Source organism: Danio rerio, chromosome 1 (assembly GCF_052040795.2).
Source record: "Danio rerio strain M-AB ecotype USA chromosome 1, GRCz13ab, whole genome shotgun sequence".
Lineage (NCBI taxonomy): Eukaryota > Metazoa > Chordata > Actinopteri > Cypriniformes > Danionidae > Danio > Danio rerio.
The window spans coordinates 17,247,501-17,267,987 of record NC_141021.1 but is presented as its reverse complement, the minus strand read 5'-3'; the positions used below and the strand labels follow the sequence as shown (position 1 = coordinate 17,267,987).

The 20,487-nt window shown below is 34.5% G+C and overlaps 1 protein-coding gene and 1 long non-coding RNA gene across 7 annotated transcripts in view; one reads left to right on the top strand and one right to left on the bottom strand.

Annotated features, from left to right (window-relative positions):
- sgcz (sarcoglycan zeta) overlaps positions 1–20,487 on the top strand; it is a 503,764-nt gene that overhangs the window by 192,869 nt on the left and 290,408 nt on the right. For 4 of the 6 annotated variants that reach the window (XM_087237041.1, XM_087237040.1, XM_087237042.1 and 1 more), the window contains exon 1: positions 20,409–20,444. The exons of the other annotated variants lie outside the window; for them this stretch is intronic. In XM_087237041.1, coding sequence (XP_087093167.1) covers positions 20,424–20,444 — 21 coding nt within the window. In that variant the 5' untranslated portion in view covers positions 20,409–20,423. Of the gene's footprint in view, positions 1–20,408; positions 20,445–20,487 lie in introns of those variants that run through there. 6 annotated transcript variants of the gene reach the window in all.
- Positions 1–20,487, bottom strand: part of LOC147846759 (uncharacterized) — a 1,232,122-nt gene that overhangs the window by 1,053,452 nt on the left and 158,183 nt on the right. The gene's annotated exons all lie outside the window — the stretch shown is intronic.

Below are 20,487 nucleotides of genomic sequence, written 5' to 3'. Positions count from 1 at the left end.
GTGATGGGTTGCAGCTGGAAGGGCATTCACTGCATAAAACATATGCTGGATAAGTTGGCAGTTCATTCCACTGTGACAAATAAAGGGACTAAGCCAAAAATTTAATTTAATTTAATTTAATTTAATTTAATTTAATTTAATTTAATTTAATTTAATTTAATTTAATTTAATTTAATGACACTATATGATATATATTTAAAAAAATACAGGACAAATGTTTCCAAAGATTTCATCATTGCACATAATAAAGAGTTTTATTGCATCTTCAAATCTTAAATCCTATATACATACAGTGTATGATAAAATGTATACTGTAGACAGCTCTGTGTTTGTGTGTGGGTGTGTGGACATTAAAGTTTAAACTATGCAGGTTTTAATATAGATACATTTGTATGTCTGTGCCAGTATAAATATCTCTCGCATATATTAAAAACAGTCAAGTGCTCCAACAATTCATGCATAACAAACACACTTTTACAAGCAAGCCATAATATCCTCATTTAGTTCCATTTATTTCATCATTACCCAAAATGTTTGGCACTGTACCCTCTTCAAACAGTCTTTACCTCTTCGTTTTCTCTCTCGCAATCTTGAACAACCAGCTGAACACGTGTTTAGTCACACGGCAATCATTTTCATTTGGAGGGTAACTTTGCCTACACAGCAAACCTTTCTTTGACTCGGTATGACTCCAGCAGGATTACCATTGACTTAATGTAGATTAATGTTAGAGAGAGCGGGCTGTGTCGACACATGCCTCGCTATACGTTACATTCTATAGGCTGAGCAGTCATGCAGGCAATCTATATGCTAACCAAGTGGACTCTGGAGAACTCTTCTGTTTGAGCAATGTGTTTGGATAAAGCAGGCTAGTTTTAAAAGTTTGAAGTGTATTGAATATGCTTATTATGATTAATGTTGATCTTTTTATAGATTAAATTGATAGTTTATGTGGTAGATGGGAATGATTACATGTTGTGCTGTTGAATGTTGTGTACATTCAGTGTTTGGTGGGAAAAACAAAAACTCAATAAATGATGATTAGAAGTGCTGAGTAGACACAATAAGCCTTGGGGGTTTGGGGGACATGAAGAAACATTCTTATAAATATGTTAAAAATATAGTACACCCAAAAAAAAAAAAAAAAAATCTGTCATTGTTAACTCACAGTTTACTTGTTTTAAACAACTATGAGTTCATTTATTCTGTTAAAAACACATAGAATACACATGCTCCTTTTTGAAGAGAGCTGGAAACCTGTAAACAATATCTGTATTTCCTACCATGGAAGTCAATGGTTGCATGTTTTCAGCTTTTTTTTCAAAATGTCATCTCTTATGCTTAACATAAGACAGAAACTTATAGAAGTTTGGAACCACTTGAGGGAGAGTAAATAATGATTACATTTTCATTTTTGGGTGGTCTATCCCTTTAATGACTACTGCAAGGACGTTGGTTTGTTCTTGACTTTGGTGGGGACCTATGCAGTTTTATTTCAGATCATATTATTTACAGAGTATGTCAGCTTGCTATAATTTTAGATTGTGCATCAAAGCGGGGAAAAAAAAAACACTAGAAAATAATGTTACCTTTTTTATGATGGACAGTGTCATTTAGTGGTGAGCTGTCAATAAAATATACAAATAAACATTTAGGTTTATACATATTATATTGGGTGCAATTACACTGCAATGGCAATTTAATTACAATGTACTAACGTAGTTACTAAGTTTGTAGTTACATGTGTACTGTGTATAATTACGTAGTCAACTATAAATAACCAAAATACAGTAAGAAATAAACATATATATTTATAAATAATATATTGGATGTAACTACGATGTAGTTACAATGTAACGACACAGTAACTGCACAAAAGTTAAATGTTTGTAATTACTAGTAATATTATTTTAAAATCACTCTTCAATTAATTTACAGTAACTAAAATATTATAATTGAAAAATGGTCAGTTTCACACATTTTATGGACATTTTTCCTCTAATGTGCCCATCAGTGTTTAATGGAACTGAGGCGGTTAATGAGATCCAGAGAATGGATTTCATGTTTGCTTGTAGTTAAGGTCAGACAGGATAGACTGTACCTTGTGTTCTTTCAAACTAATTACCAAACCAGAGAACATTGTTTTCAAATGGAGTTGGCTCATATAAAAAGTTGGGATTTCAGGCTTCCTACAGATAGAAATAATTTCTGCCTGTAAGAGAAGTATTGAATTATTTATTTTACTTTTTTTCCTCACATGTTTTAGAAGGAAGTTGACAGAGACTGAGGAGCTTTTACAAGACAACGTTTCAGCCACAAAAATGCGAAGTTTTTCAGGCATTTTGTCTGTTTGTTTACAGAACTATGGTGTTTTTGGGACTAAAAACTGATAAATCAAATGTTTTTGAAAAGGCTGTTTTTGTGTCTGTGTAAACAATGAAAAAGAGCATCTTTGAAATGATTTCATTATGCACATGCATAGTAGATGTTGAGAAAGGTGTAGATTAAAGAAAATGTTGGCATACACAATACATTAGCTAAGCTTTCATTCACCTACATTTTGGATATGCGCATAAAAAATCAGTTGATGGAAACACCAAGATCAATTTTGAAAATGCGCATAAAAAACATATGCTCATACTATGAAATGTTCTTTTGGTCATTATAAACATCTTAAACGTTTAAGTACTACAGTTATTATATTATTAACGACCTCCAGATTCAAGAGCGTCTCTGCTCCGCGTCTCATGCCTTCAAACGTCACCGCACATTCCCTGCATGTCATCATTGTCTTCTGAGGCGCAAGTCGTTTACTAAATGAAGAAAAGATTCACGCAGCATCTCCTACCGCAGCAAATTATGTTTCTACTGTTGATATTTGGCACCAGATATTTAGGAAGTGACAATTTTGTTTGCTTTGAATCGTTGGATGGAAACGCTGCTTTATTTGCATGTCTTTCATGCGGTAATACACTTTTTTTCACATAAAGTTAATTCACATTTTTGGACAGAAACATAGCTAATGTCTTTGATATTTTTCCTGAATGTGTAAATGCGGATGGCTTTGAAAATGTTGAAACTTTTTTACAGTAGAAGGAAAATCTTGTTGTTGTGTAAATGCAGCCTGAGACAGCATTATGCTTGTTTTCTCAATTTCACAAACAACACATAATTATGTGAAATTTCAACATAATTTCATTTCATTGTCATCAAAAGAGAATCATCTCTAAATAAGTGTTTTCCTGCATATTTTCATGAAAAAAATAACATAATTTAAAAATGTTATGACATTTACTTTTCATGGTATATATAAGTTAATAAATAAAAAAATGCTTACTGTAATAATAATAATAATAATAATAATAATAATAATAATAATACTTATTATTATCATTATTATTATTATTATTATTATTATTATTATTATTATTATTATACAATAATAATATTCATTTAATTATATTATACAATTATATTATAATTTAAACAGTAATTTTAATTATATCTATGTGACAACTTGCTCAAATAATAATACTAATAATAATAATTATTATTATTATTATTAATAAAATAATAATAATAATAATAAGGTAGGTAGTGTTGGTGCCTCACAGCAAGAATTGTGCAATTGGGTGGGCTAAATTGTGGGCTAATTGATATGTTGGGGGTTCATTTCGCTGTGGTGACCCCGAATTAATAAAGGGACTAAGCTGAAAAGAAATTGAATGAATAAATGAATTATTGTATTTAATAAATTATTATTATTATTATTATTATTATTATTATTATTATTATTATTATTATTATTATTTTATTATTATTTAGTATTTTTTCTTTTAATATACAGTAGAAAAAATTAAATAAAAATAAAATAATATTTAACTTAATCTAACATTTTACATTCCCCTCTTTTAATATCAAGATAAAATAATAATAATAATAATAATAATAATAATAATAATAATAATAATAATAATAATAATAATAATAATTTATTTCTAAAGAGCCCAAACACTCATCAATCATTTCATTAATGCAGTCATGCTACCAACCAGTTCATTCAGCCAATAAGAAATATATTAATTGTTCACAAACGTTGCCAGCAGGACAGCCACACTATATGGGATTATGAGAATGCTATCAAGCGCTTCTGTTTGTACGCAATTCTTGGCCTGCTATCAGTTACTTCCATTGTTTTCTGTGCGAACAGGATTACTGTTATGATATACAGCCTTGTCACTTCATTCGTTCTGAGCTATTCATAAAGCTCTACCTCTCTTTCTTTACCTAATGCGCACACACACACACAAACACAACTCCCATTCACAAATATCCAACAGCAGCATCTGTTGTAAAAGCCACCCATATTTTGAATGCTCCACATGCAGAAATGATAAACAACAACAGTAATCACTGTTTAAAAGGACAGATTTGATGCTCAGAAATTGCCTAAGTCATAGTTTTTTTTTGTGGTTTTGTGAGTAAATTACATGGGGTTAATATATTGTTATAATGAGGATGTGATATTCTGACCTATAATTATTCTAAAAATAATAATAGTAAGTGTCAATTTGAATTCAAAATTCCCCAAATGAAGCAAGCAAAGAAATAGATAAATGCTGGATACTCTATGATAAATAATCACAGTTATCACAGTGGGGTAAAGAATGATGCTCTGTTATTGTTTATCCAAACCTGAGAATCATTTTTCGGTGCAGCATGAAGTGAATGGTGTTTATGTATTGATGTGATACTCTGGCTAAAACAGTAATATAGCATGTGTTGAGGTAAAATAAATAGCCAAACGGATGAATGAACACATAAATAAATAAGAACTCTATGATAAATAAAGTCAGCAGTTGCAAGGGTAAAATAGATGCTGCATGCTTAGTAACCGCAAAAAAAAAAAAAAAATAAATCTGATTTTTCATGTAGCATTAAGCAAATTGTAGGGTGTTTATGTATTTATATATGATATATTGATTTATACTTGTGCTTTTATGGCCTACAAGTATCCAAGTGTTGGTATAGGGAAAATGCTTTGTCTTTGTAAACTGCAACTTTATGATAAATAACGACCGTAATAATAGTGAAACTTCATATTCTCATCAATTGTTTTCCAACGTAGATATACATTAGATGTCGCCTATGCTATTGTTGTCTATTGGAAGGAATGCGTCAATAGAGCCACCATTTTAGTACAGGATAGCGCTCCTTTAAAATTATCGCTGGACCAAGGTGCAGTGGAGGACTGGCCATCCAGAGCTAGAGATATATACACATATACACATACATCTATGATCAAGAGTTTAACCAGTGATCGTTACGTTAATATTTTTATAAATTAGGAAAATTATAATTTTGCATCACTTTTCTACATTGATGGATGAGGGACCGCAAAGCAATAGCAGACAAAGAGCATGTGTGATTGTGTCCATTGAAATGTATTATCCTCCCTCCCTGTTAATTTTGATAAAATCCTTGTTCTGAAACTCACCTCTCTCCTGCTTTCACTCCTCATTCTAATAGAGGGAGCGATTCGTTTGTTAAAGAATCTCCATTGTGAACGACTTGTTCACTTAGCCAACAATAATACAAGTTTCTAGCACCGCAGCACCTTGTTGTCATATTTCATTTACACTGTTTGCTTATTTAATTCAACAATACTAGCATAGCCCTTGTATTTAGTCCGAGATGGTGCTACTTTGCCTTATGGTATTGATTTCCAAATTTACTTTGACTTGTATTTCATTGCAGACTTTATGAACACACATTATTTCATGTTTTGCCTGGTTAACTTAATTTCATATGTAAATATGCATCCTTTTCTGTCATTCAGACCTGCAACACATTCCAAAAAAGTTGGAACAGAAGCACTTTAGGGCTAGTAATCAGATAAATTGGTTAAATAATTATTTGATTTGAAACAGGTGATGTCAACAGGTGATTGTACTTATGATTAGGTACAAAAGCAGCATCCGAAAAAAGTCTAGTTCTTCAGGAGCCAAGACAGGCTGAGGAGCGCCAGTTTTCTGACAAATATGTGATAAAACTATTGAAATGTATATAAAGGGATATTTCATCTTCAACACTGCATAACATAATTACAAGAATCAAGGAATCTGGAGGAATTTCAGTGTGTAAAGGACAAGGGCACAACCTTGATCTCCTATCCCTCAGGCGGCACTGCATCAAGAATGGTAATACATCTACAATATAAGCAATATCATCACATGGGGTTAGGACTACTTTGGCAAACCATTGTCAATTACCAAAATACATAGTTACATCCACAGATGCTAGTTAAAACTATACTCTGCCAAAAGGAAGCCCTATGTTAACGGTGTCCACAAGTGTTTTTGCAGGAACAAGATTACCATACTGTATCAACAGAATTGGCGTTATATGAGGTTATGATATTTTGATGTATAAATTTGCCCGAATTGTTTATTTAAGTCTGCTTGTGAAAATAAGCAAAAAATAAATGAATGAATGAATGAATGAGTAAATAAACAAATAAATATATAGATAAATAAATAAATAAATAAATAAATAAATAAATAAATAAATAAATAAATAAATAAATAAATAAATAAATAAATAAATAAATAAATAAAATCAAGAATACTAACATGTAAATTGCTGAAAATAATAAATATGAACCCTCTAAAATCAAGCAATTTAAGAGGGCTGCACATTTGTGTCCTCTAAGCTTAGCTGCTGGTTATTCATTTATTAGCGTGTTTGCTTTATTTTGAGTGTATTTTCTTACTTAACTCTCTATCTTTTTGAACTCTTTCATGATGAGAGGCAAGACAGAGAGTGAGAGGAAGAGCTAACGGAGATGCTTCGTCTTGTGCTGATTCATTTTTCATAGGCTATTGATCATTATTTTTACACTTTTCTGGATGAGAATTTGCATAATTATTCAAATGTTTGCTGGTGCTGTAGGTTAGAAGAGGAAAAATAAAGCTTTGCTTTGAGGGAGGGTCTGTTCTTTTTCAGAGCTGAGAAGCAGTAGAGAAGGAGGAGGGTCTGAAGGTTGTGTACAGTTATTCATGTGTCAGCGTGCAATCGTTGGAATTGATTTATGTATTTGTGTTTTTTTTTTTTCTGAAGAAGCTGAGGCATGATGGGATTGGACTGCTGTAGCTAATTCATTTCATCTGTACCGAACTGCAGAGAGAGAGAGAGGAATGGGGGAGGCTTCATCACTTTAGCTTAACTTTTAAGTTAGCAAAGAAGCAAAGGGAGACAGTGATGGAGCAAATAATCCTCAAGCTAATTGAAGTGATTTTATTTTATTTTTGTTTGATGGATTCGTGAAGTCAGATTCTTAACCTGTAAAATTTCTCTAGTGAAGCTCGCTGACTAAAGTTATCTTGCTGTTGATCTTAATAAGCTACTGGACATGAATGCTAACATACAAAATCCATTGGGCTAGTTATTTTATGCTAATCATTTTAGCAAAAGATACATGATTTTATTTGACATTTCATAAAACGTGTATCGTACATCTCATATTTGCATAGTGTATTATTGTATATTGATATATATATATATATATATATATATATATATATATATATATATATATATGTATGTATGTATGTATGTATGTATGTATGTATGTATGTATGTATGTATGTATGTATGTATGTATGTATGTATGTATGTATGTATGTATGTATGTATGTATGTATGTATGTATGTATGTATGTATGTATGTATGTATGTATGTATGTATGTATATATATATATATATATATATATATATATATATATATATATATATATATGTATGTATGTATGTATGTATATGTATGTATGTATATATATATATATATATATATATATATATATATATATATATATATATATATATATATATATATATATATATATATATATATGTATATATATATATGTATATATATATATATATATGTATATATATATATATATATATATATATATATATATATATATATATATATATATATATATATATATATGTATATGTATATATATGTATATATATATATATATATATATATATATGTATATATATGTATATATATATATGTATATATATATGTATATATATGTATATATATATATATATATATATATATATATATATATATATATATATATATATATATATATATATATATATATATATATATATGCAGTATATATTTTAATAGATGTATATTTGTATTCAGTGATGCATTCAATTGAACAAAAAGGTCAGTAAGGGTTTTTATTGATAATAGATTATGCATTAATTAATTCATTCATTCATTTATTCATTCATTTTCCTTTTCCATGTTCAACTTATCCAACATATGTTTTACACAGCGGATGCCCTTCCAGCTGCAACCCAGTACTGTGAAATATTTGATTATTAGATAATCATAATAAGCTGTTAAAATTTCTTGACCAACCAACCAATCAACCAACCATATAACCAACCAACAAACTAACCAACCAATTAATTAAGCAACAAACCAAGCAATCAGTCAATCAAATACTGTATTGTACTTGATTTGACAAACAATGGAAACCAACTGTAAAACAATCCAGTGTAAAAAAATAGCATATTTTTACTTTGATATATTAGGTTGTTATAGTTAAGATTTGTACATTTGATTTTATTTAGTGGTTTTACAATGAAAATATTAATTGTATATCCTTATAAACACTATTGAGCTTAAATAGAGTACAGTAGATTTATTTAGTAAAACATGTTGACCAAAGAAGCATCAGATGGGTTAATAATATCCTTTTTTTTGTCCATTACATTTTCCCTGTAGCTAATTAATGTGTGAAAATCACACTCACAGACATCATGTGGACCTCTCATTGCGAAGACTGGCATTGCATATGTCATGCAAATTGACTCGTAATTACCGCCTATGATTTAAAAGGTTAGTGGCAATGAGGTCAAAGTGGAAATTGCTTGAACACTGTATTCGACAGACACTGTGTGCCACTTGAGTTCAGTGCACTTCTGACACAAGTCAAGCAAAAGCACGAGCTTGCAAATTACTAGTGTGTGCAGTCAAATTACCATGCATAACTACAGTATAATGCAACTTTGCCATTGTTCTCACTCAAGTAACTCCACTCAAGCTGAACAATGTAACACCATGGGTCCAGTTTCAGAATGTGAAGGCCTGCTTCCAAGTGGTGCTACCAAATCAAATAAAAGAGGCAGTTTTCTGCAAAACATCCTGCTAATGTCAGCTTCAAGGTAACCAAGATGATGTTGTGTGCAGTTCATTTCAATAAAACGTCACCCGTAGAACATAAAACCCAGTCTTTGCGTTTTCCCAAACCTCACATCAACCTCCAAATTCTGCAGAAACATTTGAGATGAAACTAGTGAATACTGAATATATCGAATGCTGTTATTGACTGTATCCTCTGGTTAGACTGAAAAAGGCCTTCACCAGACACCATAGTGGGTTGGTGTATTGTCTTTGAACAAGTTTAGTTGATGTAATGCTTCTGTGAAAGCATAGTTTTGAGGAAAATAAACAGGAAAATCCTTTGAAGGATGCTAGATTAGTGGAAAACAGTACTTGGGCTGAGTATGAGTGCTGGACTGGGGAGGTTTTGACTGTATGTGTAGCGAATGTTTATCTCCTGCTTGTGCATGAGGCAGATGAGGCGCTTTTCTGCATGCTTCGTTCTGCTTCTCTTTGATTAGATGGAGCCCTGAGCTCTTCCTAGCACTGCTTTCCCAAACGCCGCATATTCCACAAAGCCATTTTACATTTTTAATGAAATTAAAAACATGTAAAGAGAGCACTGTTTCTTTCACTGTCTGCCGCTCACAACTACTTTGCTCACTAATCCGCCGCTGCATTTCCCCGCTCTCTGTCTTTCCTTTTCCTTTGCTTTCTCAAGTGTAAAATCTTCTCTCTCTCTCTCTTTCCCTCTCTTGGCTGTAGCTACAGCAGCTCTTGTTCAGAAACCATCAGAAGTGTTTAACGCTGGTGCTTTTTATTTTTTATTTATTATTCAATTTTTTAACAAATAAGTAGCAAGTAAGTTTCTATTACTCTGTCTAGATTCTGCTATTATGTTTATGATTAAACTATAATAAAAAAAAGCTTTTTGGAATTTGTAAAACTTGGTGAAAACTCATATAGATCCTAAAATTAGTTATATTACCTTAACTTTATTTAAAATGATATCACTGTATTTTGGCTTAATGTGGCCTTGGTGAAAAAATGTACTTTCATTATTGTATATTATGACTTACCTATAATGAATCGTTGAGTTGTAATGCATGGAAATAAGAAATATATATTGCAATAGCTAAATTACAATGACAATTATTGAATTTAAAGTGACAATATTTACATGCTATTGTAGTCATGCTGTTTGTCTATTTTGGGCTTTTATAACCAATGTTTAAATTAAATTACAAGTTTAAATAAAATAAAATAAAATGAAATAAAGAAAAAATAATTAAATTAAATTAAATTAAATTAAATTAAATTAAATTAAATTAAATTAAATTAAATTAAATTAAATTAAATTAAATTAAATTAAATAATAATTGACCAATCTTCTAGAAGTTACATTTTTTAAGCTAATTTTGGAAGAAGTACACACAGATAGAAAACACAGCAAATTCTCTATTAGCCATCACACTAATCATCCAATCAGAGGCAAAGAGAATTTTCCAACTTTTGATATTTTTTACATTCTACAAACTCACCAGGGGTTCCATTGACAGTATGCAGATATGCTGAATTAGAACATATGAAAAAAAAAAAAAAACAAGTAATGTATTGTCTCAATCCTAAAGTAAGCACGTAAATGCATAAAAACACTTTTTCATCCTTTACATCCATGATGAATACTCTTCTTACCTTAATAATACACTTCTTTTGTGTTGGTGATACCAAAGATAAATGCACATCTTTATTCCATATTAAAACTTCTCATATTGCATTAAGGTCATAAATAAAGGTCATGCAAATGTTTACTCTACAAGGCATAAACAGTATACACATCCATTTTTAAGATGCATTTGATTATGTGATCTGCAGGAACTGATGTATGTGACTGCACTCAGCACAGTAACCTATACTTTAGGAGACGTGTGTGTTTTGAGTGCTTTTGTGATCAATGTGCCTGCAAAGTGGCATGGAAATCAGAAATCCTGTCTCCTCTTCAGCTGTGTATGATTGGAGAGTACAGTCATGTGGAAAGAGCTCTCTCTCTCTGCCCTGTCCATGCAGACTGGCTTGATGTGGAAATGACATGGCTGAGCTCTGTGGTTAGCGTGAGTGTGCTTTTTTAAGGACTGCACGGAGAAGAAGGGAGAGAGATTTTTTTTTTTTAGGCTGAAAGGCCTCACTTTTACCAGCCGGCTTGATGATATCTTACTGAAATGGCCCAGTGAGAGAGAAAGTGATACAGGGAAAATTTGAAACTGGTTGAAAGTGGTTAGCCTACAGGCATGAGGGATGGATTAGGAAAACAAATATTGTTGCTAATTATGTTTATAGTATATAAATATGTATATTTTATAAATATGTAGTACAAGTACTTTTTAATACATATATGGCGACACAGTGGCTCAGTGGTTAGTGGTCTCCTCACAGCAAGAAGGTCACTGGTTCAAGTCCCAGCTGGACCATTTGGCATTTCTGTATGGAGTTTACATGTTCTCTCTGTGTTCGCGTGGGTTTCCTCTGGATGCTCCGGTTTCCTTCAGGGGGGGCGGGTCTTCATGTGAACACTGCTGCTGCGCTCGTGCATCCAGGTTAATCATGAACAACTCAGTGTGCATGCGCTAGTTGCACTATTGCGGTCTGATTATGTTTCAGTCAAGGTTTATATGCATCAAATACATAACATCTGTGCCAAACATTTCAACTGACGAACATATTAACAATAAGACAACCGTATAGCCGAATTAAATGTATGCATTGGCATGTTACAGCCCTAATGAGCATGATTACGTGAAACTCCATATAGATACATATTGCAATGATTTCGTGTAATTAGCGATGCACGCACACATATATGCACAATCCTTAAATGCTCTGCTGATTTGCACTCTATCATAGCTGTTTTATAACTTTAAACTGTCAACAACCACCACTGAGCGTTCCCGCTCTGTGGTGGATTTTGGCATAGTCCATTTCACGTGAGATGGCGGGGGTGAGTGGAAGAAAACAAATCGCAGGGGGAATATTTTCTACATAAATAATTTATGATTTCTTATATGGCCCGGTACTAATTGTTCCACGGACCGGTACCGGTCCACGGCCCGGTGGTTGGGGACCACTGTTCTACAGAGCAAACCATCGTTATACAATAACTTGCCTAATTACCCTAACCTGTTTAGTTAACCTAACCTAGTTAACCCTTTAAATGTCACATTAAGCTGAATATTAATGTTTTAAAAAATATCTAGTCAAATATTATTTACTGCCATCATGGCAAAGATAAAATAAATCAGTTATTAGAGATAAGTTATTAAAATTCTTATGTTTAGAAATGTGTTGAAAAAAATCTGCTCTCCCTTAAACAGAAATTGAGGAAAAAATAAACAGGGCTAATAATTCTGACTTCAACTTTATATATGATTGAATTTGATTAATTGATTGATTTATTGATTTAAAACACTTCACTGTCATGTTTACGTTTTTTTATTTATAAAAAAATACATATTTATAAATGAAAACTAAACTCATGAAGTAACAAAACAGAGACTCCATTATCTTAATACAACATTGTGTTGTGTCCTTACCATTGTTTTCATCCTGTCTCCTTCATTAAAGAGCTCAACGGCTGTTTTTCAAATGTAATTCTGTTGACAAGATCAACATTGGATAATGCCTGTGGTATTTTCAGTGCACCTGAGTCATTTCAACCGCCAGTGTTTCTCCACAGCCAGAGAATAATCAGGACATGGTGTCACAGTCACCTAGTGTCATCCAGCATGCGCGTTTGTGTGTGTGTGTGTGTGTGTGTGTGTGTGTGTGTGTGTGCGAGCAAGGAAAATGGAAATAGATGCGCACATACACACATGCAGGCATCGTTGCTTGCCCATATTATGACAATGTGAGTGCCGAGGGGCAGGGAAAGCATAAACTAGCCTAGGTTGCTAACAGCCTCTTCAAAAGCCCTGCGGCACAATAGAATACTGTAACTAGCTGCCTCAATGCACCCACAATGGGGGGCTGATCCTTGTTTTTCACCTTTTCTGCACTCACTCACTCACACACACACACACACAGGTTTATGGAGCTGAGCTCTATTGGTGACATGCTGTCTCCACACACCTTGCTGAACTTTCCCACAGGAGAGAAAAACATGATTTTTACATGACTTCAGGAGAGAGTCAATCCGCCCACTGGTTTAATGGCTTGAATAGAATGCCTTTATGTGATATCTAGTATACTTTACTACTATACTGCTACGGATTACCATCAGCACAGAATATATATATATATATATGCATATGTGTTCCATTATATCAAGTCAAGTTGTTTTTAAATGCTGTTTTATAGTTGAGAACAACCCTCATGTGTACCGCTCTATAAAGGACAAGTACCCACATTTTTCTTTCTCAGTTTCAGTGAGCAAAACTCAGTGTGACTCAGTCAACTCAGTGTGATTTCGGAGAGAAGGTAAAAAATTATTCATGTAATGGAATTACAAATGCAAGAACCAATCACCTCAAAGCACTCACTAGTCCATCTTGCACTTTATTTTTCTCTTTCTTTCTCTCACACTAATACAAAAAGCCACCAAAATTCACTGTGATGCACGTTTGAAAGTGAAAATATGCACATGTTCATTTAAAAAGGTTTTTAAATGAATGAATTCTAAATGAATTCTAGCTGTAGTAGTAATTTTGTCAGTGTGACCCATTGTAGTTGGTCTGATTTAGTTATAAAACCAGAGTAGCCGATGAACTACATGTGAATTATTGTGCAAATTATATTTATGAAATAGATGTACAATTTGCAAAATACATTTCAGACATAATGTGGTATTTATATTATATATCACTGTCACCTTATAGCAGGAATATCACTGGTTCGAGTTCTGGCTGGGCCAGTTGGCATTCTGTGTGGAGTTTGTATGTTCTCCTCATGTTGGTATGGGTTTCCTCCAGGTGCTCCGGTTTCCCCTACAGTTCAAAGACCTGGGGCCTCATGTACAAAGACTTGCGTGGAAATCTTACTAAAACATTGCGTTCGCACAAAGCTGTAAATGTGCGTACGCAGAAAAAAATTCAGATGTATGAAACACTGCGTACGCCGAATCTCACGCATATTCTTTTGTACATCTGAATGAACGTGAAACTGAGCGCAACATGCACAAGCACAAAACCCCTCCCTGCCTCCTCCCCCGTATGAATATGCTAATGACTATGCTAATGGCAAAACCCAACGAAAAAGCAACGGCAAAATCAAGCAAAAAGAGAAACTTTGAACAGAATGTGAATTGGAGGTGCTGCTTTCGGAGGTAGACCGGAGAAAAGCGGCGTTATTTGCAAGTTTGTTCTCCGGAATTAACAACAAAAGAAAAAAATAGAGTGGGAGAGTTTAGCTCAGGGGTCTCAAACTCAATTTACCTGGGGGCCGCAGGAGGCAAAGTCTGGGTGAGGCTGGGCCGCATAAGGGATTTCACAAAAAAAAGTCCTCAAATGTCATTATTAACAGTTTTAATTATTTCTTCTGAACATGAAGTGTGCTGAACAGTAATAGAACATTGAGTGAAGATTATGAACAGTTCTTCTGAACATGGCATCTTTTGCCTACTTCTTGCTGCCAGAGACTTGACAGCGCTTCTTCTCACAAATCTGAACCACATTTGGCTTTAGAGGGGAAGCAGTTGAGACCCTCAGTATGGCTTGAAGATGATCATCATTAAGTCTAGACCTGTACTTTGACTTATTGAAGTCCTAGGGAAAAAAGTGGGGGAACTCACTCAAAACTTACATTACCTCACGTAAAAAAAGGCGTATATATGTATAAATAAAACACCCCCACCCCACTCCAGTCACATCAGTCTGTACCAGTCTGTATCTACCTATAATATATATAATGCAGGCTGTAGCTAAGTGGCAGGCAGGGGCGGGAACAGCTTACCTTGGTTCTGGCCGGCGCGAGTAACATTTCCCGCCCGTCACAGCGTCTAACAAAGGGGCGGGGTGCGTGGTGACGTCACCGGCATCCCCGCTCCTTTGTTTACACGGCGGGCGGGGAATGCCAGTGACCGCTGTGTACGGATAGAATTAGCGGAGCGGGGAGCACTCTCTCTCCCCGCTCCGCTGATTCTGTCAGTGTACAGCGGTCGGCGCGGGCCCCAAAATATTGCACTGAGGGCCGCAAATGGCCCGCGGGCCGCGAGTTTGAGACCCCTGGTTTAGCTGATACGGTTAACACAGTTGGGTCTGAACATCGCACTGAGTGCATTTAAAACAGAAATAGTGTGATTTATAACTGAAAAATGTTGCAGTACCCTTAACAGTCTCAGTGGCGCACCTCATAAGAAACATGTGATCGTGTACTGACATGTTAGAGCATTAACTCGGCTCGAATCCAGCGTCTAATGAATTCTTTCTTTTTTCCCCGCTACATATCAGATTTTGCCCACTATTTATCAAGAGAAAGACAAGTAGGAATCATCAATAAGTTTGTGCATCATATTTTATTTGCACATTTATTGAATGGAAATGTTTCTGATTCACGCATGCAAATTCATCTTCAGATAGTGTCTTTATAGCAATGTGCGTGCGGTAGATCGCTCAGATTACATTGGGAAAACAGGCGACCGCTGCAAATTGTGCTTTAATGTTTAGCTGGTCAACTGTATGGTATGGAAATCTTACATACCTACTATATGAACCCGTCTCATACAGCTGCCATTGCAAGGATCAGACACTTTGTAGAGAAGAATTTAACTGCCACAACTGCCTCTAGGAGTCGCCAATGGAAATAAAACAGACACGCACAAAAAATGTGCGTACGCCTGCCAGAAAGCTGCCGTGAACCTGCGCACATTCCCACGTTCAGTTCATTGTTAGTAAATCCAAACGTGAGTGATTCTGAGCGTGAAACCTGGCGTACGCAAAGTTTTTGTGCGTACGCAGCGTTGATACAAGAGGCCCCTGCTCTGTGTACAGTAGGGGAATTGAATAAAGTAAATTGGCTGTAGTGTATGTGTGTTTCCAGTTCTGTTGAAGCTGGAAGGGCATCCGCAGTGTAAAGCATGTTTTAAGTTGGCAGTTCATTTGACTGTGGAGACCCATGGTGACTAAAAAGAAAGCTGAAGGAAAATGAATGAATATGCTTTCACCAATAGGTGTCAAATAGTGACTGTTCAAACTGATGAAATTATTCATTTAAAACTGTCCTTTCATTCACAACCTAAATTTTTAACTTGTTTGGATTCATCACATTTACCACTGAACTGCTCAAAACATTTTTCTATATATTTCTCTATATTTTTTTCCTAAACATTCACTCATCTGATTTGTTTTAAAATGCTGATTCATAGGGTACTTTCACACCTGTGAATCGATTCAGTAGTTCCGAAACAGAGATTACAAATAATACATTGTTGGTTCTTGCTCTTGGAGCCGTTTTCTTTCACACTGCAAAGTTTCTAATCGGACCAAAAGAGCTAAAACAAGTCACGTGTGAGTAAACTCTCCTTACATTGGTCAGAGTGTCAGGGTTTATTTTGCAGAGTCCCGCTTAACTGTCAGGAGAGGTGGTGGTTTGGTGGTGTTTGACAAGGTGCACGCGATGTGTCTGAAGAGTGAGGAGAGATGCAGTGGGGAGGGGTGAGAAGGGTGCGCGATGTAGCCTATTTGAGAACCGGGAGGGAGACGCGAGATTACCGGGAGATTATCATTCGTTTGTGGGCATCCAGAGACTCGTGAAACTTCCCGCCCTACTCATAATTCTCTCTTCATATAGCCGTATGCCTATTACATATCCATAAAACACAGTGATAAAACCACGCTCGGATCATATCATATCGCTTTCGCACTGTAATCGATTCGCTCCAGAGTTCGTTTCATTTGAGCCGAGAACACCTCATTCAAGTGATCACAGAGCGATTGATTTGGCGCGGATCCGAGAGCGATTGGTGGTTTCACATACGCCAAACGAACTGCGTTAACTGGGCAAACGAGACAGGTTCCGAAACAAAAGTGGTATGAAAGCACCCTAAAAAAACAAAAAAGTGACATTCTACAAAGGTTATTTAGTAAATAATTCACAAACCTGATTCTTTCAGGAACCAAAATAAGCAGCTTTATGGGTGATTCACTAAGTAGTTTACTCAACTTATTTTTGTTTGAAATACTGAATCATTCAGAAAAGAAATAAATCAAATTTATTGTAATTGATTTATTAATCACAAAGCTGATTTGTTTAAAACAATTATTCATTCAGAAATGTAAAAATCCTCCGGTTTCCCCCACAGTCCAAAGACATGCGCTATTTGTGAATTGGGTAAGCTAAATTGTCCGTAGTGTGTTTGTGTGTATGTGTGAATGAGTTTCTGGGTGTTTCCTAGTAATGGGTTGCAGCTGGAAGAGCATCCGCTGCATAAACATGCTGGATAAGTTAGCAGTTCATTCTGTTGTGGTGACCTCTGATTAATAAAGGGACTAAGCCAAAAAGAAAATGAATGAATGAATGAATTAATAACTGTTGTTGCATTACAAATAACAACTAAACCATCATTAATAATACAAAAGTAAAGCAAATCAGTGTTTTTATTTGTTAGTGCTGCTGAGTTATAGCTTTTTAAGGATAAGTAGTAGGCACACATTCACACTTTCATTTGTGTGTGTGCATGTGTGTGCGCACTCGTGTCAGTGGGGTGCTACACTCTAGCTGTCTCTATGATGCAGAGGGTTATCAGTATCGTTAATGGAGTTCTTAAGGATGTTAATGACTCCCAAAGAGAGCGAGAAAGAGAGAAAAGAAAAAAGTGAAAGAGGAGAAAGAAAAAGTGTGCTGTTAAATCAGGCTTTTCCTAACTTCTCCCAGGTCAATGTTTTCCATCTGAGTTAACTGAGATTTGAGTCTCTCTCTCTCTCTCTCTCTCTCTCTCTCTCTCTCTCTATACCAATGAATCAATCCGGCAATAATGCGTGATTTGAGGAAATGAAATGTTGTTGTTGCTTTTCTCCAGGGTCATCACTCCATCCATCTGTCTCTCCCTCTTCCATTTACTCATATAGTTTTTGCTGTATTTCTATAATTGGTCTTGACAAGTACACAATATGACAAGTGTATTTTCATTGTTTGCTCTTAGGAAATATAAGTGATTTTTTTGGATGATTTACATATTAATTAAATCATCTTTGCTGGGTTTCTTGATAGCAATGTATCTAGGCTCTTAGGAGCATTGTGTATTTGCAAGGTTACGACCGCACATTCCAATTCCACATGTATTACCTACATATTTGTGTAACATGATTGTGTAAGAACTCTTACAGGGTTTAAACTTCACTGTTCAATGGAAGTAGTAACTATTTTTTCCCCAGCATTTCAAGCATATTTTATTTTATTAACTTATTTTAAAATAGTTTCAATCATTAGTTTAGTTCAGTCGTTTAACTTTGATATGTCTTTCTGTTTTTGTTTGTTTGTCGTCTTCCCTGTTATATTACAATAAAGTGTTCAAGTAAAATACAGCACAAAACGTTTAATTGAAGAGTTTAGATGCAGAAACCTCTAAAGCTGCAGTCACGCTAGAGCTTGAGCTTGCAAAATTTTGTCGTATGGCACTATGAAAAGGGGTGGGATTAAACAAGATGATTAAAAAAAAGCAAGCAACTGGTCCATATTTTAAATTCAGGTCACACAGTTTTACAGTTCAGACTTCACCAAGCTTAAACTTTCCAACGCTTCTGCAAAACTTGACAGCGAAACTTTCTAGTCTGGCGCATTTGTGTGCGTATGAATGGAAGTCTATGGGGAGAAAAGTCTAGTGTGACCGCAGCTTAAGTGCCATCAGGAATTTTCTTCTACGATGAGCATTTTCCTTAAACTTTTATATTTATGTTCAGTAACTTCATGGTAAAAGTAATGAAAAGAACCTATTCTTTGGTCTAAAAGTGAAATTACTGAATCAGAAAATAGGACCTTGAGAAAAATACTAATACTAGAAGAAATTTACAGATGGCAAATAGAGGTGTTTGCACCTGAACTCTTCCAAAACACAAAAACAGTCACACACAGACACAAATATAGGGTGACTAATAGAGTATAATGCAAATAACAATTCACAATTTACTGACAAACAAGAAGTAAATGAAGTGGTATAAATAGGAAAAAGGAAATGAGTGACAGGTGGAACAAGTTAACCCAAATGACCTGTGCTCTTGTGACTGCAAACAAAGTGGACAGAAAAGATTAACTAATAATTTATCTGTATTTACAGTAGAAATTGTGAGGGTAAGGCTGGCCTTATAGTGGATTGAAGAATCCAGACCTGAAAAGGTTGTGATATGTACAGAGTCCAGAGTTGTTTTAAAAACTTTACAAACTTTTTAATCGCAATTAAGACAAGGCTTACTATATGAGGTACTTGAATGCTACACACAATGTTGTCAGATTGGCATAAAGTTAATATTTACATGGGTACCAGCACATGTTGGGATTAAAGGAAATTAAATTGTGTATAATTTAGCAAAGCAAGCCAGTAGCAGGACAGATGTAGAAATATACATAAAAGATAAGGAAAGCAGAAGCTAAAACAATGATTTGGCAAAAAACTATGGAAAAGTGGCTGAAAAGTTGGGTTGAAGAGAAGAAAGGAAAACATATAGTATTCAACAGAAGGTTGGGGTAAGGAGGGCTGTTGAAAGAAATCAAAAGGAAGAAATTATAACTAGGATGAGGATTGCACATTGTAGGTTAAACAAGTACTTGCATGTGATAGGTAAACACATATCTGGAAGGTGTGAATATTTTAATAGTATTGAATCTGTGGAACATGGGGTGCTCGAGTGTAAAAAGTATGACAATGAAAGGATAAAGTTAAAGAAAAATTTAGGGAAATTGTGTATTAAGGGTGCACACTTAAGGATATACTAGGAAAAACATCAAGAGACATTAAGTCACAGTTATTATATTTCTTAAAAGTTACTGGTTTAGCGAATAGGATATGGAGTGTAATATGTATAGTTATAGTATGAAACGAGTTAAAAGATGGTGGTGAGGGAATACAAAATAATATGGTACAGTAATTATCCCTGTCCAAATCCAGTCCACACTCCAGTACAGAAGGGGGCGGTAATGCACCATTAAAGTTGGATGCCAACAACCGTTAAACATCAAAGAAGAAGAAGAAGAAAGACTGCAAAGAAAAGCTGATGATAAGTAGTAATCTGTAACACAGAGAACAGGATGAGAGAGCAGAAACCTCAGGTACGGTGACAGTAGAACTTTGATTGGCAATATAGTCCAATGA